The 27,939-nt window shown below is 37.7% G+C and overlaps 1 protein-coding gene across 1 annotated transcript in view; it reads left to right on the top strand.

Moving 5' to 3' along the window:
- si:dkey-40c11.2 (uncharacterized) overlaps positions 1-24,387 on the top strand; it is a 33,293-nt gene extending 8,906 nt beyond the window's left edge. Inside the window, exons 2-16 of the mRNA XM_004072639.5 lie at positions 13,560-13,615; positions 13,836-13,948; positions 15,255-15,329; positions 19,100-19,243; positions 19,433-19,510; positions 19,621-19,772; positions 19,873-19,927; positions 20,791-20,865; positions 20,988-21,096; positions 21,239-21,727; positions 21,921-22,325; positions 22,451-22,540; positions 22,636-22,766; positions 23,194-23,245; positions 23,361-24,387. Of these exons, the coding sequence (XP_004072687.1) occupies positions 13,560-13,615; positions 13,836-13,948; positions 15,255-15,329; positions 19,100-19,243; positions 19,433-19,510; positions 19,621-19,772; positions 19,873-19,927; positions 20,791-20,865; positions 20,988-21,096; positions 21,239-21,727; positions 21,921-22,325; positions 22,451-22,540; positions 22,636-22,766; positions 23,194-23,245; positions 23,361-23,497 (2,161 nt within the window). The 3' untranslated portion in view covers positions 23,498-24,387. The remainder of the gene's footprint in view (positions 1-13,559; positions 13,616-13,835; positions 13,949-15,254; positions 15,330-19,099; positions 19,244-19,432; positions 19,511-19,620; positions 19,773-19,872; positions 19,928-20,790; positions 20,866-20,987; positions 21,097-21,238; positions 21,728-21,920; positions 22,326-22,450; positions 22,541-22,635; positions 22,767-23,193; positions 23,246-23,360) is intronic.
- The last annotated feature ends 3,552 nt before the right edge of the window (positions 24,388-27,939 follow it).

Below are 27,939 nucleotides of genomic sequence, written 5' to 3' on the forward strand. Positions count from 1 at the left end.
ATATTATGTGGTTTCATAGTTTGCTAAGCAATATCTCCCACTTTACATTGGCCAAAAAAATGCGCTCATTTGTTAAAGGCATGACCAATTGCTGAAAAGCCCTAAATGCAGAGCCAAGACTGGGAACTTCAGTTGCCTTTCTCCTGGCATGTTTGTTCACCGGCCAGTGGAGGGATTGGGCTGTGGGTACTTGTGGAAGGCTGAGGGTAATGGGTTGTCGTGGCGACACTGGTGGGAAAGTGAGGTTGTTTGCCAATAGGGGCTGAGGGAATTGAGCGAGATTAGGAAAAGGGGTGGAAAAGTTTGAAAAGGAGCTGAAAATATGAGACTACAGACACTTTCCAGAAGAAGGTAAAGAAATAAAAATAAGGATGGAGATGAAAAATTTTGTGTAGGAAAGAGAAGATAAGCCCAACTTTGGTGTAAGGACATGAAGCATTTACAACTTAAGGGTTAGATGAGAGGATCAGTGATTGTTAAAGTTCATCAGACTGGGAGAGGCTGCAGCAAAGATTGTCAAATAGGAGAATTACCTCACTGTAACCCTTGTGCTATCCTAGACACTTTAACATTGGGAGTTGGGTCATCTAGACCCACTAGACAGTGCTCTGAAACTTTTTTCTTCAATGATTTGTGAACCTCACTGGTGTCCATGATTACATGAAATCTTTCCACCTTTATCCACCTTTGTAATGGTAGGGAGAACACGTCAATGTAAGGGTGGGGTCATCTAAGATAGCACAATGGTTAATTAAAATAAGTATTTAGAGATAAAATTCCATTTTTTTGTTACTGTGATATGAATATTGTATAGTGTGTTTGTGTTGCTGTGTGTGAATGGTGGTGGGGGGGAAGCATGTACAGGAAATGCCACAATAATCTCAGTGCGCCATGATTTGGGGAAATTATCATAGGGCTTTCCTCTTCTTCCATATCATCCACTCAAAAATATTTCCATCAGTTCTCAGGAACCTGAATCACATCCATTTACACCAAAGGAACTTTTTTTAAAATTTTGCTTCCCCATTTCCCTCTCATTCTGTTGCACAGACTAAAAACTTCTATTTGCTGTTGTGCTAATGTAACTGCTGTTTTAATATTAATAACAATAACTATACTGTTAGAAATACATATTTTTGATCCTTCTCATTTGCCACCCTTCCAAATTTTTCTGCACCTCTCAAACCCCCCCCATATAAAATGTTCTAGCTCTGCCACTGTATACTGGTACCTGTAATATATGCTTAAAAAATAGCCATCATTTCATTGTGTTTGGATTTTATCCCAAACTGTTAATTATGAAGGCAGAATCAGAAATATAAATACAGATATTACTTCCTAGGAATTGGTCTAAATCCTATAGCTTACTGTTTTTTGCAGCATCATGTGTAGATGAGGGAATCTTCAGGCACTTTGTGATTCTATTTGGTTACTATTTAGGAAGCAACGATTCGATTATGAAACGATCATCAATGCATCTTGAACCTTTTCATATTTTATAAATCTTTTCTCTTTACCACAAGACATTGAGTAATAATACTTACTTTTATCCACCAAAGTGTATTTGTAAGTAAAGACAAGATCTTAAATATACTTGTATTCCTTTTACTAAGAAAATAAAAATTGTAACTTGAAAAATGTTTGGTTTGGTTGTCAAAAAACGTATAGAACATCAACAACAGAAAAATATTCAAGTAGGTATTTTCCCCTGAACTCAACAACCTTAAATAACATAATAATGTGACTTTTTTATCAAAAGATCAACTTTAACACAATACTCTTTAACTCAAGTCAAACACATTTAACGTTACCCTGTACTGAACATACTGTAATATTTTAATGGTGTTAATAATAGTGTGAAAGTGCATAATATGATTTTGGATGTTTGTTGTGTTCCCTAACTTCTTGGATGACTTTTGTCTGAAGCCGTCGATGTTGAAAAAGACAAAATGCTTCCAAATTTTAGCTTTAAGTGTAAGGCGGTGGCCAGTTGGGTAAAGAGGGACCTGGCTGCAGATAAGATGCGGCTTAAATCATCAGCCTGAATGGAAAATATACAACTTAACCTACCTAACTAGAATTATGAAAAAATAAATAAAAACATTTATAAAAGTTTAAAAAGGGAAAAACAAAAACTCGCCATTTAAAACAAAGTCTTTTTTTTAGCTGTTGATGTCTGCAACCAAGTTCTCTTGGTCGGATCACACGGTCTGCAAGGTCAGCCATGTTTGTGTGCTCTTCAAAAATGTCAGAGTAAAAAACGCACTGCGTGTTAATGTTCCGCTTGTGTGAAATCACATTATTTTTGGATTCTTGATTATTTAAAAAGCATAAAGTGATTCAAAATCTATTATGGATCATAATAGATGATCTAATAATGAATCTCCCCACTACTACCCCTAATGAATTGTTATGATCACAAAGCAATACCTGTAATGTGCTAACTCAATGATGCTGCTGTAATCCGTGGATGAGCGTTGCATCGCTGTAACATGAGATCAGTTTTATTCAGCGGAAGTTCTCCATAACCCCGTGCTCGCTGTATCAGCCTCTCATCTGAGTTTTAATTACTTTAGTTTAACTCATTTTAACAGTTTGTTTTAACGACCTCCTTTTAAATTGACATTTACAACAAAGCAGCTCAGTTTTTTTGTCTGTCTTTGTCCGTCCCCCACTCTTTTCCATCTGCCTCAGCACAGGGAGGACTGTTTTCTCTCTCTGGTCCTTGGCACAGACTTAATTACTTATTTGTTTAGTTTTTCATATTCCAAACTTCTTTGGCTCTCTGTCTTGCTGAGAACAGGGATTTTTTCCCCCTCCCCTCCTCCTTTTAGCATTCCATCCGGTCCAATCTGCCTTTCACTCCCTCTTCCCCACAGCCTGATATTGTTTGCAATCTTTTTACATTTATCCCTAAGCTTCCCTGTATTTAGTTTTGCTATACTTTGCGATCTCTTGCAATTTAGTCCTTTTCTTGCATTGTTTTCAAATCTCCACAGGCATAAAGGCTTCACTGGTCTGTAATAGTCTCCAGGGGAGTCTGATTTCTTCTCCACCCAGTCAAAGAGTATGCTTATTAGTCAGTTTAACTCACAGAAAATGTTGATTTAAGTCCAGCTTTTGTTTCCAGGAGGAGGCTCAACTAAATTCATCCATAATATCCATATACATTTTATTCTTCATAATACAGAGTAATTTGACTTTTCAAAAGGTTTTTTTTTGTAATTTACTGTCAGTAAAAGATGGACAAAAAAGTCTTTCTGCACTAGTAACACCAGAAGTTATTTATCTCAGTTACAATTTGTTTGAACGTGAGCAGGATTTGGTATTTGGTTAAGGTTTTAGGATCTGACAACCACAAGTTAAACCTCTGCCAAAGACTTGCACAAGGTCTTTTCAGAGCCAAGCGTACTTCTAACACAGTTGTGCCATTGGAGTTGACCACACACCACCACAAAATATCCTTTAGCTTATCTCCTGCCACCAACGGAATAGAACAATTCTTGATTGAAATTCTGAAAAGAAACTAAAACCATTAAAAGCAAATATACAGAAAAACTCATAGAAGTACAAATTAATTAAACATATCTAAAAAAACTAGTTATACAGGAGCTGACTATATTAATTCCACATTTTTATCCTGCTCTTCTATTTAGGATTACTTCTAGAATGTTTGAAAATAGTTTTTTTCCCCTGAAATGCATTCAATGTCAATCAAAGATGTGATTTATACTGCAGATTTTACACAAATCCGTGCTATTTTCCACCAATCAATGGACATAAGTAAAAAAAAAATGCTAGTAAACATACTGGTAAATCAATTTGAAGTGACTTGGTCTTATTAAGCCTAAAGTCTTTGGTTTATTACCTTGTACCACCCAGAAGCTCTTATTAAAAGCTTAATAAAGATTACAATGCCAACCCTGCTGAGTAATGGACTAAATCCTTAACCAAACTTGCTCGTATGAGAGCTAAAACTCAAATTAATCTCTTGATGTGACTCCGCAGCTTTCCCATTCTTGATGGATCATTATTTTTCTTTAGATCATCCCCCTGAGATCTGGGTCAACTCTGTTGTGGGGTGTGCTGAAAGCTGTGGGTTTCTACCGCATAAACATCATTTTGGCAGTTGAACTGGAACAAAAGGGGAATATGCTGAATCTGGACAGTTTTGTATACAGTGTTCTGTTCATTCAAAATACTTGTTTTTTGTGTTAAAATGTTGAAGTTCCTTTGTTTTGGTTTGGAATTTGGTTTGGCATTATGGCAGTTGCAGTGCATCACCCAAGAGCACATGAGGCTTCACAGCATTAAATGAGCATAACTTTGCTTCATTTTTCCCATCCTCCTCCATCAGTTTTCTCATTCCTTCACTTCCTTCTTGCTTAAATGTCCCCCCCCCCCACCCCCATCCATAAACCTCCACATGTCTGTGCAGTCCAGACAGCCGGAGGAATGTGTGTACCACAGGGGTTGGTGGATGGACACTATATGAGCAAACGTGCTTTGCGGGGGAGGATGGATGACTTTTTCAGCAGTCAAGTCTTTGCGAGACTTATTTTGCCCATGTTTGGAGAGAGGAAATGAGTAATTTGGGCTTTTGGGGACGTCTCTGAGCTCCACGCTCAAACACAGAGAGGTAGACTAAAAAAGGGCTAAAAATAGAAAATGGGAGCCCAGGTCAGGAATTGGGGAGCTGAGAGGGAAACGAAGGAAAAACACATGATGTAAAAAAACGGTGAAGAGAATGGATCTTTGAGATAGGTTCATGGAGTCTGGAAACCTGTTGTAGAAAATCATGAGTAAAAATTTCAAAGGACTGAAAGAATTCGACTGCAAGAGTTGGTGGGATCATTAAGGACATATGGGAAGAAAAAAAAGGCCATATTAATTTGTTGATGGGGTCTGAAATCTTGATCTTACTTCATATACATTGTCTCCAGCACTCTTTATCAAACTGCAGCAGTGCGCAGAACCAAGACCCGGTCTTATCTCCTCTGCTACAATGCAATGAATAAATGACCTATGAGCTCATAAGAGCTTTTTTGTTAGCAAGGCACAGGGGCCAGGGAGTGGGAATCAAGGGAGAGATGAGGAAAATGAGATATTGCTTGAGTTAAGGATAAAAATATAGCACAGGGGAGAAACTTGTAAATCTTTTATTCTATATAATATTCAAAAAAAAATAAACATAGAAGGAATGTATGTGAATTAAAAGTGTTTTTTTTTTTTGCTGTGTAGCTTTTAACAAAAGTGTTTTATACCTGTGACAGTAAGTAGAATATGTCCGGGCAAAAACTGCATAAAGGAGGAAAATAAATCACTAGGATCATTTTAAGAATGACAACACAAGGGAAGTATTTCCTGCATATTACCACACTAACATGGTCCAGAATGCTGGCATGGAAGAATATCGACATAAATGAGGACGCAACCTTCTCCAGTACAGCTCGCCATCTGCTTCTGTTATGATCATCTTCAGAACGGCGTCTGGCATGCTTGAAGGCTCTGACTGTTCAAAATAAACCAGCTCTATTGTTTCTGGCTCTGGCTTCCATTACAGTATGTGTGTGCACCTTCATGTTTGCATTTCTCCATGTCTAAACGACATGGGCAAATTTGAGCCTGTGTTTTTATTATGTTAATTGGTTGGCTGTGGTTAAAAAAAAAACAAAAAAACAGAGAGGTATCCTCCCAAGTGTTTGGCTTGATAATTGATGTGATGACATAATTGCTTTTTTTGTCATGCCCCTCTATGGCCCTCATGCTTTTTCTTCTCCTCCCTGTGAAGTCATAGCTGGCTAGCTTTGGAGGTGGGCTGGAGAAAAGACACAAGAGGGTCTGTTTTTTCCATCTGCTGCTTTCTTGTAGGAGACGAGGTGTGTGTGTGAGTATGTGGGGGGGGGGGGGGGGGGTTGGGTTAGGGCTTCTCAAGTTGAGTATGTGACTAAAACATTGTAAAAATCAAGAGGTGCATTCAACATAGCCTGCTTACAAGGCTTGCTTTTTTTCTTTGCTTTTTATATATTTTTTTCAATTTCTAGAAACCTGATGCCTTTTTTCTGAGAAAACTAAACTTACATGCAGATACTTTTCGTTCATGTCATTTTTGCTTGCCCCTTTCATAAAAAATTGATGGATATAGAATTTAGCACATTTAGCTACTCAGAAGAGACACAGAGGATTTGCTTTAGTTAAAGTAAAAAAATGAATTACCGGTAAATAAAAAAGTAAAGTAGTACTGCTGGTACACAATTGAATTCACAATTGAACACAAACATAGTTGAACTAAAAAATATTTGACTTGACCTAACGGACACAACCACTTAAAAAAAAGTTGCAAAGTGGTTTAGTCTGCTTGAGAGTCATTTTCTTTTGGGGGTAGAGGCAGCAAGACCTCCCTCGCATCACAGGCAACGTTGTTCCAGAAAAAGTTAAAACGCTCTGGGGTTCCAGATCCAGCCTTGGCATGTCTCTGTGTCCGTGTAACTTCAGGCCAATTCCACAACCTGCAGAAGATTTGAAGCATTTGTTTGGGGTTATTATTCAAACAAATCTAGTTAAATTCCTTTCCCAATCCTGATAAAGAAGATTGGTTTTAAGGGGACCTTTTATAATCTGCTTGTTAACCCTTGAGCTATCTTAGGCACTTTAACATTGGGAGTTGGGTCATCTAGACCCACTAGACAGTGCGCTGAACCTTTTTTCTTCAATGATTTGTGAACCTCACTGGTGTCCATGGATTACACGAAATCTTTCCACCTTTATCCATGTTTGTCATGGTAGGGAGAACACGTCAATGTATGGGTGGGGTCATCTAAGATAGCACAAGGGTTGAACCATTTGACACAGACTGCAATGTGAAAACTAATCTGACAGCAATTTTCTTTTTTGCCATTCATGTAGGTCGCAATGTTTAATCTGACAGTTTGATCACTCTAATCGTATTGTTTATGAGAAGAAATTGCGTAATAATTGTACAAGACTTGAGTGTGTGGTTTGGGCTTAAGCCACACCCGCTGTGATATCAGACCTGACCTTAGTTAGACATTGAACTTGTGAGACTCATGAACAATGTTTAGCTATTGGGTAACGCTTTCTTTTACAGTACAGTACTTACAGTGTACTTACAATGTATTTACATGGTACTTTTTATGGAATTTACAGGGTACTTATGGGGTGTTTACATGGTACTTTATATGGGACTTACTGGGTTCTTACATGGTACTTTTTTGTGTCTACTCGATACTTGCATGGTACTTACTGTGTATTTATGTGGTACTATTTGGTTCATACTTATGTGGTACATACTGGGTATTTATAATATACCTACTGGGTATTTATAATATACCTACTGGGTATTTACATGTTGTGCAAAGGTGTCTTTTGTAGTACTTACCACATGTAAGAACAAGGTAAGTACAAATAAAGTACCTTGACCTTTAGGTCTGCACTCCCTGTATGTTTCATGGCATTTACCATGAATTTACCACAGAAACTACCCCTTAAACACGATGAAACTGGACTGTAAAAGAAAGTCAGGCCTATTTCCACTCAACAACATGGTACTTTCAGTAGTAAATACTGGGTATGTTCACTTGAATTTTACTTGCTTACCTCTTAAGTACAATGAAACTGGACTGTAAAAGAAAGTCAGGCCTATTTCCACTCAACTACATGGTATTTTTAGTAGTAAATGCTGGGTATGTTTACGTATCACCTTCCCTTACAGTGTACATACACTCTTGGTCTCCTGACCTTACCAAATGAGACAATGCTAACTTGTTGGTAAAGGTGAAGTAACTGCATTGTTAAAACATATTCTGGCCTGATTACTTCTTGTAACATGTGGCAAATTTAGAGAGAAACTAGACAGCAGGGAAAACAACAATCTTTAATATGATACACTTCTACAGCATGCAAAGTGTCATCACAATAAAATTTGTTTTAAGTACAAAACAGTAAAAAGGAGCATTCCAAAGAACAGATTTTTTTCGCACTCCTTTGCATAGCTTATGAGTTTGTCACCCACCATGAAAACAGGAAATGGCCCCAGATCCTCACTTTTTCCAGCCAAAGTCATTTCTACAGTCAAATCTATTGTATTTGTGTCTATATTACACTGACGATATGTGGGGTCGTGCTTTTTGTCTGTCGAAATTCCTTCAGCAGTTTGGTAACACTGCAGGACTTCTTCAGGGTTTGTGACAACAAGAAAATCACAACACAAGCTCAAATGAACATAAAACTGAAGTACAAAGTATATTTTTCTCATTTAATAATTTCTGTATTGAGTTTGATTAATCTCTGTGAATTATTTATTGCTTTAACTGCAATGCTTGTAATTAATCAATTATCCTGATTTATAAACATGAGAAATTATTCACTTTTTTTTGTAACTATTGTTCCAAACATGAACTTGTTTTAATATAATGTCGGGAAAAGATGTAAAAAAGGGGTGCTCACTACTTTTGAATCGACAATTTCTTGAAGATCTATAAATATATATATATATATATATATATATATATATATATATATATATATATATATATATATATATATATAAAGTACTATTAGTAAATGTTTGTTAGTTATGTTTATTAGTAACATTATTGTTTATGTACTGATGATTAAAAACTACACAGTGAGATTACACAAAGATACTTTAGTATTAACAGATGAGGCGTTTTATAAAGACAGAAAGCAGCAACCATCGTATGTCATGCTATGCTGTAAATCGTGCAATGGGGGGAGCATCATGGTTGCATGGCGTTTCAAAGGCTGCTAGCTCCGTATGAAGCGCGTGCCTCGGACATACCAGCTTCCATATGAGCTTATCAGGCGGGCTGATAGCAGGAGGAGACACGCGGGGCGGCTTCAATAAACACTCCGGTTGTGCGGAGCGTTCTTCTGCCGGGAACTTGACGTGACGCGGGGCAGAGAGCAACTCTCTATGACAGAGAGTTCGCGCTCAGTGTTTTTAAACACGCGTCTGCAGCGACGTATGCATCAGAGGATGTCCGATTGGCCGTTCTGCATGTCAATCAAGTCCCGTACTTGTCGGTGAGGATTTTGATTGGCTGGTGGATTTTTAAGAAGTACTTTTTATTTATTTATTTTTTATCTTCTCTGTCCCGCGATCTACCCTCATGTCCTTGACGATCGACCGGTCGATCGCGATCGACGTAATGAGCACCCCTGATGTAAAACAACAAGGCTAAATATTTACTTTACTAGTGGGTCGGGATGAACAAATCTGCAAATTCTCAGTGCACTTGAATGTAGCAAGGTTAACGAGTGCATTAATCGGGCAACAATTTGAATTTCTCTTCATTTGGCAGGTAAACCAGTGTTTTAAATATAGAGCCCTGGATATATCTATAATTTTTCCAAAGAGTCTGTCAAAAATATACATGCACAGTGACTTGCATCCTTTACCTCAATGATTACTGTTTTCACAACCTTTGATCAATGATTCTGGCATGACCGGTCACTAAGCTTTTTATTAAACTCTGCATGTTAATTGACATTTTTTTAAAATATTGGATAAATAATATATAAATATTTAAACTGATCAAACGTTATAAAAAAGCTAACCTCCTGATTTCAAGCCGCTCTCTGTGTTTAAAAAGTGACGTTAAAGCATGTCTGCTACTTTAAACTGCAATAATTTCAGTTATTTCGAAATGTATAACTTTTCAAAGTTTGTAACGAAAATCTACAAACATTGTTGTTACTTACCAGGAGAGCACGTGGCCTATATAATACAGTCTGTTGTTCAGGCCTCGTTTGAGCGCATGTCTATCTGGGAAAATCAAAGAAAGGCGTTTATTTAAAAAATAATGATGACGTGCTTCCGTCTTTTTACCGCTTTAGAGCAGCTATGGTGAAGTACGCTAAAGTAAGCTAAATCCATCAAGTGGACATATAATTTACATGAATCAACACTTTAACTGCCTTTTCCCCATTGTCTTTTCTTTCTCCTTTTAATATTAATTTTATTTCATTTTTATTTTTTTCAAGTATGACAGAGACAACAATACCACCCAACAGTGAAGGTAACTCACTGTTTGTAAGTTCAAAACATATATTTGTGAGTAACTGTGTTGAAATTGCCTCTTTATTTCTTTTATTCCTTTTCTTTTTACAGTGGCATGTATTTTATGCTAATGAAAATTGTAGGTGCAAATAATATTTATAGAAAAGAAATACACACAGCAATTGCCTATTAAAACATTACTTTTGTAATTCTTTGTCTAAGCAGATAAGATTTTTTTATGGCATTTTTGACTTTTTTCTTGACTTTTAATGTTACTAAAATATCCTTTGTAACTCATCAAAAAACTGAAGTTGTGAATAATCTATCATGTTTATAAATAAGGATAATTGATAAATTATAAAAGACACCTTTGCACAACATGTAAATACCCAGTAAGTATATTATAAATACCCAGTATGTACCACATAAGTATGAAGCAAATAGTACCACATAAATACACAGTAAGTACCATGTAAGTACCGAGTAGACACAAAAAAGTACCCAGTAAGTCCCATAAAAAGTACCATGTTAACACCCTTTAAGTACCCAGTAAATTCCATAAAAAGGACCATGTAAATACCCTGAATGTACCTAGTAGTTACACAATAAGTACCATGTAAATACCACTTAAGTACACTGTAAGTACTGTACTGTAAAAGAAAGTGTTACCGGCCAGGGTTCTTGAATTCTCCAGCCTTTGTTTCCCAGTTATTCCCGCCCTACTCGTTGCTGATTAGCCGGATCAGGTGAATCCACTTTCGGGTTCACTGAACACACCTGATCCGAGACACCAGTTCCAAATGAGGCAAAGATAGCTAGGGTGGTGGACCATAGGATTTCTTGCTACAGTTATAAACTATGCCACTAAACTTTGATTAATTTTAACTCAGAAGAGATACCGGTACTTGATTTACTCTTGCATAGTCCTGATGTATCAGAACTTACTGCACTATGTTTCCTGATCACTTTTCCCAATAATACATCACTTCAAATAGGTCAAATTATTGGAGATGCTTTTCCCCTTCAAAAAAATGCTGTGTCATCCTACTGTTTGAGTTATTTTATAACAGGAAGAATGAAATCAAATCAAAAAATATATATATAACTCCAAATATGTTATATGAAACATTTCCTGACTGAGATCTTGGCATTTCCTAAATTAAGAAGGAACATTCAGGGATAAAGGATATTTATTGTTTTTACTGTCTGTCTCATGTTTTTTTTTATCCTGTACTGGCTGACAACAGAATTAGACGTACATTTGTAACTATACATGCACCTTTGTAAAACATTTAATTTACAAATGACTTAATAAATATGTGTTGATGAATAGACTGTTGATCCAATAACAAATGATGTAATTCTTGGCAGTTTTTGAATTCAATACTGAGGTAAGAAAAATGTCTAAACTTTGGTCGGTGGTGTCCTACAGCACTTCTGTCAAGTGCCAGCCTGTTCCCCATTCGTGGAGAGTTTGCATGCAATTACTACTCAGCAGCAAAGTGACCTTTTTTCTTGGGAATGGTGACCTTTAAAATGCTCTAGGCTCTAGACCCAAACTCAACAATTATAGCAGAGTGCTTCTGTTCTGAATGTTGATTATTTTGGACCTGTAACTCATAATCATTTCTCAAGTTTTAGAAACAAAACCAAAACAAGACCAAAAGTGAGTTTTTTCCCAGTCTGTTCTTTTGAGCTTAGTATTTTCTTTTTTCTTCACCAGCCTTGCCATTCATTCATTCATTCATTCAGTCTTGTTACAAATTGTATTATTTGTACACACATTTTGATTGTTATAAACTCAAAATATTATTTTTTTTTTTAAATATTTTAAAAAATATTTTTTTCCTGCTTTTTTTTTAAAGAAAATGTCTGCTGTTTATTTATAGTGTATACATTTTTAAAATTATTTAGAATGACAAAGTTATTGCATTTTTTGTAAAGCCAGTGACTGTCAGTCTGGAAGCAATAGCTCTGTTGCATGAATATTTTTGGTATGAATAGTCAAACATTGGTCATATATTGGGCTTTTTTGAGTCCAAAAAGGTCATATCCATACTTTTTGCCTTTAAAAGAAAATCCACTTTAGAAGGAGAAGTGACTGGTGTGTGACCAAAACAATCCAATATTGTCATGTGACCTTTGCAATGTCTAGTATGAGACAGTAAAATGCATAATGGTTGGATATTAAACATATTTGTTGTTTCATCTGATTAGATTACCCCTAAACGATTAATTTGTTTTCGGAATAGTTGGTTTCTTAGTCAAAAATGAAATAAAATCCCTGTTAGTCCAGCATCCAGTTTGCAGAATGTGCTTCACAATCTGGTTATTGTTGCCACTCACGTACTGACTGACTTTTTGTGGGCTTTTGCCAGGGAGGAATCAAACAAAAGCACATTTGTTGTATTAGAAGAGAAACATAACAGAGCGATTCAGTAACATACACTGAGGCGGCAGGCCTGCAAAACAGCTTTTTTTGCTGAATCGCATTTATTTGCTGTTCGGTGTGTGCTCTGTTGACCACACCACTGTAAAACAACTTTAAATTAAAGCATTTTAGCGTAAAATGCTGTCCTTTCGTGCTCACCTACACCCATACAGAGACCAGAGGATTGTTCACCTTTGGCCCATTGTAATAGCTGTTCATGGCCTCTTGCTACCCAGCTCCAGATGTTATTGACACAGTCCCACAGAGACAGATTTACACCTATGCATACATGGACACATGCACATACTTGTACACAGACATGTGCACACAACCAAATGAAGGTTGTATGTTTTATTTCTCTATAGACAACCCTCTAAAGTCCCTTCTTGCACTTAAACTAAGCTTTGTAAAATGACGGCGTAAAATGTGTTGTCTTAGGGATGAATCAGGGATTTTGCTAAGCACTGTCTGTGATCTTTCTTGCCTGTCCTTTTCTTTCAATGTGTTGTTTTTTTTATAAAAAATAAGTAGGGAAAAGTGCTTTTAACTCAACAGTCTCACAAAAACATCACAAGTAGTTAAATTGCCACAAAGACAGTCGTCTGAAGGGTGTGGTGGGACAGGTTTTCACCTGCAAAATGCCAAAAGCCTAATAGCTGTGAACAGTATGGTTACATTAGATTTCACGTTGAAGAGAGATCCACATATGCAGAAACTCGAGGGTGGTCATTGTTTTGCTTCTCTCCTTCCTGTTTAATTTTGGAGTTGCAAAGAAGTTTGCAGCAGGATGGGAAAAAGGCAGGAATAAACAACAAATCGGCTTCGCGGTTTAAAAAAAAACCATTGTGATGTTACTGTAACTACAGAAAAGTGTGTTTAAAAAAACATTACACAAAAAAGAATAGATGCATCTATTTTTGTGCATCACTGTGTGTTCTGTGCATGATAACAAGGCAAATACGAGTTAGGATAGTGTCATTGCATCCTTAAAATGATTTTTATTGTTATTTTTCCAATCTTTTATGACCATTAAAGTCATGAAGGCTCTGTTTGTTCTATTTAAGTAACCCGTTTGTGTTTTTGCAGGGCATTGTTTGCGTACGAGGGGGCCACCAACAAGCTCAAGCTGGCAGACTCAGGAGGTAGAGTGGACATATTAAATAAAGACGTCTATTTTCTGCACTTTAAAAAATAAATTTAAAAGAAAAATTCAAGGAAAAAAACCTTGTGAGATTCATAATTCATTTGAATGAATTAGATGTATTTAAAGATCAAATAGCATTCTGTATCCTATCATTTTTGTTTGGAAATGTTGTTTTTTCCCCCCGCCATTTTATCTCTTCCATGTCTTGTTTTCAACAGTGGGTGGTGTGACTGAATTGGCAGAAAAGTTTCACATCTCAAAGCCTCAATATGGACTGGTTAACATAGGACAGACAGAGTCTGGAGCAGCTCAGATAGCTATGATCTGCTGGGTGAGTGGCATATCTAAACACACATGCCAGCAAAACTGCTTAGAAGTCTATGTATACATGAGCAAGTCATATTTCAAGTTTTTAATGTCAGTGATCTAGTTTCATATTAGTAATGAACATTTTAGGATCATTAGCATGGGGGATTTCCGGTTCCGGGTTACACGGCAGGACGCGTGGCGTGCCTCTCTGCGAATACAACTATCTTCAAATTACTTAAAAGGTTGATTTTCAAAAAAGAGAGCTGACCATGCCCCCGAAGAAACCCCAGGAATACGAAGACTTTAATTCTGTCTGATAAAAACTGGGAACCGGATATTGATAAATTATGTAATAAAATGGTTACAGTATAACGGGGTGGGATTATATAAGTTCGCTTCCTCCCACTCCCTTTCAAGCAATATTTATTAATATAACTAATTATCCTAAGTTTGATTAATTACTGTATGCATGTATAACTGATGTTTATATTGCTGTTGTGTATTATCTACTTAATTGCTTGAAATAAACCATTTCAAACCAAATCAAATTCAAATCAATAGTAAATCACAGCGCTTGTGCAAAAAAAAAAAAAAGGGTTGCAGGGCAGCACTTTTTATAACTAGTTGATCATTTTGTGATTTTTGTCAGAGATCTGATAAAAGTCAATCAAATAAAATAAAGCAAACTTTTTTGTTGTTGCTGTTTTTATGGATGATTGGGATCAACAGGTGGCATTTTGCCCCACAGCCTTATGCTATCTCTGAGTATCACTATTGATAGGCCGCCAGCGTTGCTGCAAGATGAACAGTTTTGGATCATGTCAGATCATGTCAGATTTCTAAAGGCGCAGTGGGATGTGGAAAGGAGAGATCTCATACGCTGTTATATCATGTTGAACAATCACTAACTGGAAATAATGAGCATTTATCAGCTAAAAGAAGAACAAAAACTGATCTTATCAAGGCCCATGATGAAAGTACATCTTTGATTACTTTTGACCTGTGAATGCTCTCATTTTCATGACTCCTAAACCTAAAATCCAGCTGAATTCTAACATGGCATACATTAAACAGCTCAGTTTTTAAGAAAATGGATTCTGTCACCACACCTCAATTTCTATTCTTCTTCTCTATTCCCTTTTTTTATTTGATAAAAAAGCGCTTTAAAATAGTTTAAAAGTTAAAAAAAAACTTGGTACAAGTCATCAAAAGAGCATCATTTTCAACCTGTCCTCCCCTGAAATAGTTTTTCCTCTTTTTTTCTTTTAGCTTCATGAGAACTTTTCATGTGAATTTACATCCTATTTACATCCTGTGCTTGTCCACAGATGGGCCAAAAGGTGGATGACTACTGGAGAACAGAATGTGCCAGCCACATTCCAGCCATCAAAAACTTCTTTAAGGTGCTGGAATTGTGGTTCATTTAACCGTGACCAGCTTTTGCATTCAACAAAGAGTGATGCACACCTTCTTCTCTCCGCTTTGGCTTTTCTGCTAAGCCATTTTTTTTGCTATTTCTAGACTCAGATACAAAGGAATAAACAGTGTAAACATTAGTTCTGATTCTAAATTACTAAAAAAAAAAAGATGCATCTTATTTGCTTTCCCCTCCACATTTTACAACTTAAGCTGCAAACTATATTTACACTCAAAGTTTACTTAGTATTGTTAGAACTTCCTGCAGAAAAACTTCCTGCTCTCAGGCTTCTTCCTGCTGTATTTGCCTTTTGGTCTTGATCTGCTAGCAGTTACCACGGGAATGCCGTTATATTTGGAGCTCAAACTAAACTTTTTTTTGTAACGGAACCTTTAAGTTACATTCCTGACTCGTGTTTAATGTTTTGGTCCAAGCAGGAGCAAGTTTTAACTACCCAGACCATATAAAGGCATCACCCCTGCAACGGCAGTGGCATTCATGGAATGCCTCTTTTTTGTTGTTGTTGTTTTATTTTCTTAACTGTATTGCGGGTTTCTCAGATGCCTGTACACTGTGCATGTAGACACACACTGTCAAGAATTCATTTGAATATTTTACCTGGACCAATCAATGCAAGAACAATATCTTTCTTGCTTTGAACTTTGACAGAAATGCGACCTTTAACCCTAGCAAACACACAGACACACATTAACAGCTGGGCCTGTGCCATACCTACACTTGTAAGCAGTAAATTAAAGTAACCACTGGTACAACTGCTACTTGCTTCTTTGAGTTATAATTAAGAACCATTTTGCCTTGATAACTACATACTCTCTAAATGGTAATTGGTAGAATAGTTGGACTTTGTGGACTCATTTAAAATAGTTGAAACTTTAGATTTGAAGAGTTTTCAGGGTTCTAAAGTTTTTTTTGTTCTTTTGATTGCACACTTACCAAACATCTTCCAAATGCATTGAAAGTTTGGTTCTTTAGGCTCTTAGATGCATTCAAAGTGTATGGAGTTGTGCAAAAAATAACGAACATTCACAACTTTGCAAGGAACATTCCTTCCATCTTGTTGTCCATTTTTACAGAGCAAATAAACAGATTCCCTAACCTTGAAGAGATCTTTTTCCCAGCCAATTTCCTACATGACCTTGCAGTGAAATGGGAAAAAAAGATAACCTTCATGAGGCAGCACACAGTTGGTAACAGATTTGGTGAAATGAAAGGTTTGCATGGAGAAACCTTTTCTGTTAGCACCTTATTTGTTTGTGGCTTTCAGGTCTTTTGATCCTTTCAGACTTTATTGCTGTCTTTTCTTTTACTCTCCTTTTTTTGGGCTCACTAAGCTGCATGTCTCAGCTGGTGTAGGGTGGGTGGGGTGGGAGGGGTTGTCAACGAGAGCTTTAGGTGCCTGGTGGAGTGTGGTATTAACTGTACTGAAGTGCTTGGAGTTATGAAAATACATGAAGAAGCAGGAGGCAAAGGGTTTTTGATTGACCTGCAAGCCCAGTGAAATGAGTGGAGCCATAGAAAAGCTTTATGTTTGTCAAAGATAAGCGTCTGAGAACGTAATGTTGTTTTTTTTTTATAGTGGAGCAGGAGATTTGGATTACTAAAACAGAACAATCCCTGAGTTGTGAAGAAGATATGAAGCAACATGTTCAGGTCAAGGCATTAAACCCCCAAGCAGTCTCGCTCAGCCGTCTGTCTTCTTGATGTGGCACACACTTTAGGAAAGATACTTTTATCTCAGTGATCTGTCAATACTTGGATCTCTTTTTCTTTTGTATTTAGGGTAATGAGCTTTCGCTATAGCTCCGATAGTAACAATCGTGTTGCAGTGCCAGTGTGTCTTGAACATTCAGACATTTCTCTTTGTTATAAAATGAGGGGAAGCGGATACACAAAGACCACTTTCTTTTTTCTTTTTTTTTTAACTCTACACACCAATAATAAAATGTATCATTTGTAATCACCTGCCATTTGGGCCAAAGTTTGAGTGGAGAAACTTGAGTTCTCCCCACAGCCTTAGTAGGACAGAGACTGCAGAGACTGTTTGACTCCATACTAGAAGGACAGTTTGAGAGGAGTTGAGCCCAATTATAGCTAAAGTCCTGTCACATTGCCCCAGCCTTTTTTTTTTCTTCTTAGACAGGTTTTATTCTCATGCCACACTGGCACAGGTCATCAGTACCACAAGCCCAAGCAGGATTATTTCCCATGCATCATCCTAACTTTATCCCATTTTGTGCCTCTCCCATGAATCCACCTGCTGTGTGACACATTGTTCAGGATTTAGCAGTTTACTGTTGGAGCTGCATTATGACCCCCCCCCCCCCGTGCTGAAAGCTTAGGGAATCTTTAGCTGTGCAATTCTTTTTTTAAAGTAAAGATTAAAGTAAAATCCTGCAGCTTTTCTGTGAGTAAATTCTGTCACAAATTAAGTCAAACAGTCAAATAGGGTTTGAATTTTTTTGAGTTAGGGTTATGATTAGGGCAAATCATAAATATATCATCTATAAATAATATTTTACATACAATTTGTGTTATGATGTTTTATTATTGCTGCATGAGCAGATCCTTTAGAGCTAGGAAAGCAATGTGTGAAAATCTGTCACTGAGGAATATATGGACTGTTTTTTTTCCTGTTATCAGCTGTTTATCAGTCACATACATGTGCAGCTAAGCAGTGCTGTGGGAATATATCTACTGACTAAGATACCAGGACTAACCCTGACAGTTCCCATATGCCCCGCACTAAATTATTTACAGTGCCTAAAACACAGGGCTAGTGGAAAAAAAGATCTACTTCTCAGAACTGAAAACAACACCATGCTACTGTGAGTCTTAGCTGCAGATTGTGGTTTTCCAAGTGTCACTATAGCAGTACTACTTGTCTGATCCTTGGCCAACTGTGTGCAGCTGCCATTGACAACCAGATTGATATGGATTGTGCACGGCACTGACATGAATTGTAAGGCACACCAAATGCTCTGTTCAGTGTCAGTGTCAGTGTTGTCAGTCTCACAAAGCTGTGGTTTCCTGCTGGAGGCTGGCAGACCTGGCCCTTCGTCAAGAAGCCTTTATTAATCCTCGAAGGGGAAATTATTCAGAGGTCTTGGCCGCGCACAAGTACCCACAGTTCAATTCATGTTTAACACCTCCAACAGTGGAGCATTTGTGTTTTAGACTTTCCTTTTTTTCCAAAGTAGTTTTAAGATCCTAAAACCATAAGAACATGTTTAAAGTCCTAAAAGCATGGGAGCATCGTGTGTGTGGTAATAAGTAAAAATATGCAGCACAGAATGTTTTCCTTTTAGGCCTCTACAGTGTACAAGCATTTTTGTGAGACAACAACACAACTATTTCTTGCATTTTAGTTACTACATCTTAAAATTAGGCTAAATTAGGTCTTTCTTCCCACTAAACACATAAAAAGATTTGCTACTAGTTATCATTTCCCGCTTCAGTTTTTTAGTTATTAATTTTCCAACCCAAACCATTTGTGTTCCCACACTGAGGTCTTTGCTGTTTTTGTTCTCTCTCAGTTCTTACAACTAAAACCTTTTGGCTCCAACTTTTCATAACTCCAAGCCCCAAAAAAGCACCAGAGGGGATATGAGTATAACTATCTTTGTGTGTCTTAGTGTGTGTGTCTGCCGAACTGCATGGCAAAGTTCAATTGAATATCTATCTTTCTCCCCCTCCACCTCCCGAACTTTTCCTCTTTCCCTGTCCTCCATGCTTTAGGAAGCGCACGCTTTCATTAGTGCTGAGAAGGCTGACGATGTGACAGAAGAGAAGGTACAAGCTGAGCTCAGCAAGGCTCAAGCTCAGACTCCATCGCAGTGGGCGAGACGGAGCTCGAGATCCACTGAAAAGGAGGACATAGTGGTGAGTGCGCTGCAGTACTTCTTGTGTCCATCAGATGGCAGCACAGACTTAACTTTTTAGCAGTGCCCCATTGTCAAGGACAAGTCAGTTGGGCATGTTTACTGTTTTAAATCAAGACTAAAAAGAAAATATCATACTATAACAAAAGTGCTTTTACATTTGTATTTTATTTCCCGTTTTGTCATAAAGGGTACCAACTACAGGAAAACTAATGCAGCAATGGAGATGAGACACATAAACAGAGATTCCTTTTGGGCACATGCAGAGGTATGCAAAAATACTCTTTTATTTCTTAACAAAAATAGAAACAATAAATGGGAGGCAGGTGTTAATGTTGAAACTCATGGACTAAATGATTGACTATTGATGCATTGAAGCGGGAAGAAGAGAAGAGGAAAGAAGAAGAAAGGAGAAAAGCAGCAGAGGAGAGACGTCGCATTGAAAGAGAAAGAATTCTGAAGGAGCGAAGAGAAGAAGAGGAAAGAGACCGCAAAATGAATGAGAAACTACAAATGATCGAGGAGCAAAGGTTGGAACCAAATCTTACTTAGAAAGCATAAGCTCAGCTCATGTTTCCCACTGTTTACTGTGATTTGTTAAATGCTTTCATTTGCTTGTCTGTCTTGCAGAAGAAAACAAGCAGAGCAAGACGAAGAAATGCAAAGAAAGGAAAAGTTGAAATGGGTGAGTGCATGATTTCTTTGCATTTTTGATGGACTTTTAATGCGAGAATAACTGTCCACTGCATCAAAAAAACACATCTTCTGTTGGAAACATCCTCAAGAAAAGAGACAAAATCTGAAAAATAGTTTTCTAACTTGGAGACAGACACTAAATGAGGCATGTCCAAAGTCCGGCCCGTGGGCCAAATGCAGCCCACATTCAAATTTCTGTTGGCCTGCAGCTTTCTGTCTGAACATCAATAGGCCCCCAGTACTTAATAATACTGTGTGTACTATTTCTTGGTTGTGATTGGCTAAATTCCAGTATACGCCATTGTAAACCTGTGGCAATACTCCACTTTCTAGGTTATTTCTAAAATGTCAACTGTAAACAAAATAAACAAATTTGTGTCTGTGATCAAAACCCCAGTGTTTTGTACTTCTGAATAGGAAAACTATTTGTGTTATTTTCCTGTTGACATGATTTCAGTTTAAAAGTTTACAGTGAGCATTTAATAATGAATAATATAACATTTAATGTTATTCTGATTTAATGTTGCCAAACATCTTTTTTTCTGACAGACATTCAAATACAAAATTCTACTTTAATTTGGTAAAGATTTTATTAAAATATATTTCTGTTCAGGAGATAGAGTTGAAGAGATAAAAAGTGTCCCATTGCAAAAATAATTTTATGGAATAGTTCATTTGCATTCAACATAAGGGTTTAAAAATGCAGGGCAAATGGTTGGCGCTCTTTGCAAAACAGTTTGGACAACCCTTCCATAAAGGGTTTGCAATTAGCTCTTAACTTTCAAGCTAAAGAGTAGGCTTGTTGTCTTTTTCAATGTTTGTTGGAAGTTCAAATGTTTTTTGCACTGACAGGATCAGCTTCAGAGGGAGCACCAGGAGGACATGAGGGCTCGTCTGCGCAGGAGCGAATCCATAGAGAAGGCAGCCGTAGGTTTTACTTTGTGCTGAATAAAAAAAAAAACCTTGACGGGAATGACATCTTTTTGTTTAAATAGAATCGGTCAATTTTTTATTTTATTTTTTCTAATTGTGCATTTATTGACATGTAGGAGGCAGCAGTGTTGGTGTCCCAGCGCTCCATGAACCCCAGGGAGTTCTTCAGGCAGCTGTCATCGTCATCATCGCAGAGTCCCACCAGCCCTGGCTCTTCCCGTACCGGTATGATCTTCAATAAACAGTGAAGTGACTTTGTATTCACTTGAAAGCCAAAGTGGATTGCAGTGGATGCATTTTCAAGATTTTCTATGCTCACTGTGTGCTTGTCTTTGAACTGACAGGAAACTGTTTTGTTTCTCTCCAGGCAAACCATTCAGAAGATATCAGCGCAGCCTGACAGATACAGCCTTCATCTTCTCGAAAGCAGAAGAAAGCGCCCCATCCTCTCCACGCAGCTCTCCCCTGGTGTCCCCCTTCTCACGGGCTCCTCCCTCCCCGCTATTTCATGCAACATCGGCCCCCAGGAGCCCCGATTTCTGCTCAGCAAGCTCCCCGCAAATGCCCAAGGCTCCCATGTCACCTCCCTTGTCTCCTCTCCGACCCACTCCCCCTGTTTCAGCCTTGCCCAGAGTTTCACAAACCAGCAACCAGGTTATTTATGAACCCAAAGCGCCATCACCCACAGAGCCTTCTGACTCCCTGAGATTCTTGGGGTCTTTGTCGCCTAGTTTGATAGAAAAAAGCCTAGAGACTCCCCCAGCCACACCCCCAAATATCCTAAACCAGACAGAGTTCTCAAGCTCTGAAAATACTCTAGCCAGTCCCCTCCCTGAGACTTCACATCTGAGCACAGGTAGGTTAGAATGGCAAAAGAATAAAACCTTCAAAAATAAAAGGAACTTACGGTTCTGAAATAAAGGAAACTTTAGGAAAGGTTAATGCATGGTTAAATGTTCCATTGTGTATCGCATTCATATCCAAATTTCTAAAATAAATCACTGCTACTGTTAGTTTGATTGAAACTATATATATTTTTTAATCAACAGACTGCAGCACTGCAAGTGATGTTCACAATGGGCTGCTTCCAGACATTGCCTACACAGTACAAGCTGTACTGGTTGAAGAGAATGAGGAAGAGGATGTGGAGGAACCTGAGGACCATAAGACTGATGAGCAGCGTGAAACCATGCCAGAACATGCACAGATTGAGACAAAAGAGACTGAAGAGGAGCATAAGGAGAAGGTGAATGAAGAGCATTTGAAAGAGGACAAGGAAGAGGAAGAGGTGGAGGAGGAGGAGGAGGAGGTGGATGGATTAAAAGAGACTGCGTTACTGGAGGAAATTCCAGAAGTGGGATATGATGAAGATGAGGCTAAGGAAGATGGAAAGGAGTTCGGAGAAAGCCAGCCTCCTGCTGAGCCTGTGGAGACAGAGGTGTCATCAGTTCCAGGTATCCTCACTTTCCTGTTTTGGTTTAGCAGAACTTCAATTAAAACTGTTGCAAAACAGAATGCCAATTTTTTTATTACATCCTTTTTTATGTGATCTTTAGTCATTATGAAGTTATTATTTCAGACACCAAACCCATTTGTCAAGACAAGATTCGTGACTCTCTAATCCTCCCAACCAATGGGATGACAAACAGACAGGAACAGAATGGGACAGGTATGGCATCAAACTGTTCAAAAATGAAGCTTTCATTTGTCTTTTTTTCCTCTTCCTGAATGAATATAAACTCCTTTTCCTCTGCTTTTCCTCAGAGCGATCTTTGAGCCCATCTGACACAGAGCACAGCATGTCTGAGCTGAGTGTGTCCTGCCATCCTTACGCTGATGAGGAAGAGGAGTTTACAGAGGATAAGGATGAGGGCATTTCAGAGAATGGACAGGAGGTGCGTCTTTCAGTGCGTTACTAATGGAAACAATGATAATGAAGGGGGTCATCAGAGATCAGTTACACACGTAGTAAAGACAGCAACAACCAGGAAAAGCAGACAAACCGGAAAAAAAAAAACGGCATTTACCCAGTGGTAATTAGTGGAAAATAAAGGTAATACCTTACATTAATTACAGCAGAGGTATGTCTTTTTAAAACCACAAATTAATAACTGAGACAAAAAATGACATTTAAAAATAATACAATTTTTAAACATTCTGGATTTAGGGAAATTCTTAGAAGAAAGAGAACACTGTTCTATAAAGTTAAAAGAAAATGTGAGTGCATATTTTTTAGAATTTGTATTGAATTGTTTTTGCTTGAACCGTAATTAGCAGAGTGTTATACTTTTTTTCATTGACCTTGTTTTCTCTCCATTTCAGGATTCAGTCGAGCAGCACATGTGCGTTCGAGCGCTCTATGACTACCAGGCAGGTAAGATGCCATTTGGGGGATAATTACCATGCAGGTGCACATGAAGTGCCTTTCAATTGCAATAATTACCTTGCGATTACCTGGTCTTCACTGTGTTGTCTCGTGGTTCCCACAGAGGACGAAACAGAGATCTCCTTTGAACCCGGTGACATCATCCGGGACGTGGAGACGGTGGACAAAGCCTGGTGGAGGGGCTGGAGCAAAGATGGTCGCCAAGGCTTATTCCCGGCTAATTACGTGGAGACCATATAGGCAGACAAAGACGGATCACGTACACACAAACCTACACTCAGGGACACTTTCTTTCTTCCCCCTCGTTTCCGCATGTTTTCACCTTAATCCTCCCACTGTAACTTTATTCCCCATGTTCTGTAGGAAGAATAAAGACACACGTGACTCCTTGTTTTGTAGAAAGAATAGACTAAAGTGTGACTCTTTTTTGATGTTTTGGAGGAAAACACTAGTATGTAGAAATTACCCTGCCTCATTTTCATAGGTAACGTAGCAAAGACCTTTTTTCCTGGACCAAAATAACTTATTTCCTTTTGAGATACTGCAGAATTGTTGGCAGAAGAAAAAAACATCTTAAACTTTTTTTTATTTACTCGAAGAAGAAAAAAAAACATTTTCTTCCAAGCAAAAAGTATTCCTTTTGATTCACACCTTTAACAAGCATTCCTGTGCTCACCTTTTGTAACCATGTACCAGGTATCACCTTATAATCATCCTTTTACATTACCTACTTTATTTTGTATTTGTGCACTTCACAACTCAGTTTAATTATCCCCCCCCAAAAAAGATAATAATATTGAGAACAACAGGAGAGGAAAATGAGACCATGATGCATTTGATGCATACATTGGGACCATCTTTGTTCTGATTGTGTTTGTCCTTACATGCTTTTGTCTTATTTTTGCATGGATTTTACAAATTACTGCATTTTCTGTCAGCACACATATAATTTGAAAAAGAAAAAGTAGTCCACACTGTATATAAGAATGTATAAAAAATATTAACAACTATCTTTTTGTATCCTTGGGGTCAGAAGTTTGTATGTTTTATACTTGTGTTGTATTTTTCTCTGTATCTACTCCAAACTTACCAAACAGTTTCATCTAAAGTTAAAAACTATTTTAAAAATATATTTTCTCTGTCTTTATTTGATATTTTTATGGTTTTCATCTACCCAAAAAACCTGGGATAAAATATAATTAAAGAAAGCCGTTATTTTGTCTGACCGGATATCAAATTGTTTGCGATATTTGTTATAACTTGCGCATTAGAAAAAATAGATAATAATAATAATAATAATAAGTGCTCATTAGACCTTTTTTAAATTACCATAATTCAAAAAAATTTGCCACTTTTAAAATAAGCTCCAATTGGATGTGGCAGTTGTAGAAAAAATAACGTTTGATTGATTACTTTCTAAAAAAAACATTGATATTCAAACAAATTGTGATTTCATTTACATTAGTTTAACATTGCTGATATTAAAGTTCAAAATCTCCTTGTGACGAAGAACTTGCTATTGATGCTCCTGCCTCTGATGTGCTCAGTAAACAGAGAACACCGCTGTAGTGCTCTGTTTGGACCCTTAGGTGGAGGCATCGCCTTTCCCAATTTGCATTGCAGGCCGCTGCTGACAGAAATGAACAGATTCCTGAGGACAAAAGGCAAAATATTTTGACAGGCAGAGAGGAGGCTCTTTGTTACACTGATTTTCTGAGCGGGATATCCTGACGTTTCTAAAGCTAAAAATTGCTAATACTTCTACACTTTAAACAGGATTTTCCCCTGGGGTAAGAATGATTGATTAAATATGACATTAATATATTTTCACCATGCACCTGTAATACTTACGAAGCGGCTAGGTTACGCTCTTTTGGTGCCAGTTCAATAACAGTGTTTGGCAGATGTGCCTCTGTTCTGGAGTACAGAGGTAAGACTTGACATGGGTCTCATCCTGCTTGAACTGATGCCTCTTGACAGACTGACTAAATCTATCCTGGAGACTATTTTGTCAAAGTTACCACTGAAGGTTAATCATCAGTGATATGTGTGAAAAGGTGGTGCCTCTCATATGAAATACTAATTGTTTTAGCAGAAAAAAACGATGGAGAAAAATTAAAAGGAGCAAAATTAGGAGGTAAAAAGAAAAAGTTTTGAAGCTGCAGTGAACTTCAAGGTGAACTTTCAGGTTAGTTTTAAAGTTTACAGAATAAAAAACACAGCATATGTGCACAGAGAAATCAAATAATCCCAATTTTTGTGTCCCTCTTTTCAGTCCGCTCTCCGTTCCCGTGGTCATCTCTCTACCTCAGGAGATCTCTTGTCTCTTTAGATTAACTAGAGTGATAGCAAGGCGCCAGCAAATGTGCCAGTCAACTCTCACTTCCCCTCTCCGTTTGTCTGTGAGCTGTTTCTTCGCCCTGTGACCCTCATCAGTAACAAAACCCCTCAGACTGTCGTGTTAAACCAACAGAGAGGACCACCCCCCTTGACTTACCCTTTATCTCTTATTTAACTGACAGACCCTATCTGACCTGTAGAGGTCTGACAAGTGTGGGATGGCCGAGGTGAAATGGCGGTAAGGAAGTGCCACTCAGTGCAGTGTTATCAGCACATTGCCAATGACAGAAACCTAATCTATCCTGGCTGCTGATGGCATGGGGCTCATTGGCTGAGTTGCTGCTCTAAAGGAGATCCTTCCACAGAAGGGTAGAGGTAGATTTATGTGAGTAGGGGCTTAAAGATCCTCTCCAATGAAAATTGTGTTTTAAACATGTTTTTGTGGCATTTTTCTCATGATGGTTAAATACAATTAAACTTAAAATTGCATTTCATGGGTATTTATTTATTCTAGTTGTTGTGAAGCAGGAGCAGACGAAAAAAGGGAAAAAACTGATATGACATTGAAGATACTATGGCAAGCCACAAGCTCCCTGCTCCGCTCCATTTTGATGCATCCACTTGCAGACAAATAGATCCATGTAGTTCTAGATTTTCCTTGTCAAAGATGCCATCTGGCTCAAAACTGTATGACTGGATAGCTCCGATATTGCTTGCACCTCTTATATTAATGTAGGGTTGTGAGGGGCTGTAAGCCAGCGGGAGCGCATGTAAACAGACGGATGATGGGAAGAAAGAGCGGGCTTACTCCAGACCAACAGTTCTGTCCTCAAATTTGAGGTGAATTTCTAATGAACTCCTTCCACTCGGTAGAAAATATGTCCCAGAAAATGACACAGATTTCTTGATTTTGGCTAAAAACGCTATAATCGTAATTGAACAACAACTGAGAATGCTTTTAAAACTGATCCAGAAATAATCGTAGTGGGCCTTGAAAATGCAAACATGCCCAAAAACCATCAATAAAACAACATCTACTCCGAGGCATTCTTCCCTCTGTTTCCAACCATCTTGTTTTTTGTAATAAATATCCATTTAATGCAGCTTTTTGGGCCACACAAATAAAGTTTTTTTTAATCATTATTTTATTTTAAATGATTTGACGTCTTGTCTTCATTTTCTTACAGGTTTTGTTTTGCTTATGAAGAAATCTTGGTCAGATAACTGCCTGTGCTTTCTACATTCCAATATATTGTATGGATTTCCATTTTTCCCTGTTTTTTTGTTTCTTTTTTTGCAAAACAAGGTTTAACAAGCACCATATAAGAAATCAGGCTGTATTTGTTTCCACTCTTTATTCTGTGTAACCATGAGGCACACTTCAAACATATGATCACTTCTTACAATGAAAAGAAGCTTCACTGGTAACATGGCACAAAAACTAAATCCAATGCTTTTAAGAAAATGCTTAAGTCTACAGCAGCATGTCGAGAAACTGTTATCTAATACAAATCAGCTTTAGCGCAGAGATAATTCCATGCGCTGTAAGTCTTGATAAAACCTTAGCTTTTAAACATCTCTCTTGTGCTTAACATTGTCATGTTTTTCTTTAAAGATAATCTTCAAAACCGCTGAAGTAGATAACGCCATGGAATCCACGGATAACTCCAGCCAGGATTTTACTTCTAGCGCTGAGACTGGCCCATTAACTTCTGAAGCCTTCCTTGGCAAGGCTCCCTATGTGCTCTCCATTGCCATCAAAAGGCTATTCTCATTGGCCAGTCCCACACAACCCTGACAATGAACCAAGGATTACGACGTCTCACTGTCTTGGAGTGAAAAAGAAAATGCAAAAGTGGATGTTTTTTTAAGTCTTTTTTTTTCCACTTGTCAGTGAATCACAGCTGGCAGCATTTCCACCCCAGGATTTTTCCTGACGTGTTTTTTTTTTCTATTATAATACAATTCCTGCGCTAACAATTAGCTGAAATGTGGCATTGTCATTGGATCACAGAGATTTTTCTTTTCCCCCTTCAGATTGGAAATGGTTAAGTCTGCCGGTCTATTGTGAAGGAATCTTCAAAGTGGATGGAAACCACAGGGGAACATTGGTAGTTGGTAATTAATGCAACAGAATCTACACATGCTTTATTTTCCTGAATTTAAAGATAAAGGAAAGAAAGAAAAATATGCTTTGAATCTGGAAACAGGCTGGCTGTGCTTTTACTTCACAATCACATGACCCTAGACAAAGAAAAACTTTTTTTCTTCAAGTTTTGCCTCTATTAATTCCATTATGGTTCCAGAGGAAATTACTCTTCCTTTGGTTTAGGTTTATTGCA

This window comes from Oryzias latipes, chromosome 9 (assembly GCF_053564925.1).
Source record: "Oryzias latipes strain Hd-rR chromosome 9, Olatipes_Hd-rR_3.1".
Taxonomy (NCBI): domain Eukaryota; kingdom Metazoa; phylum Chordata; class Actinopteri; order Beloniformes; family Adrianichthyidae; genus Oryzias; species Oryzias latipes.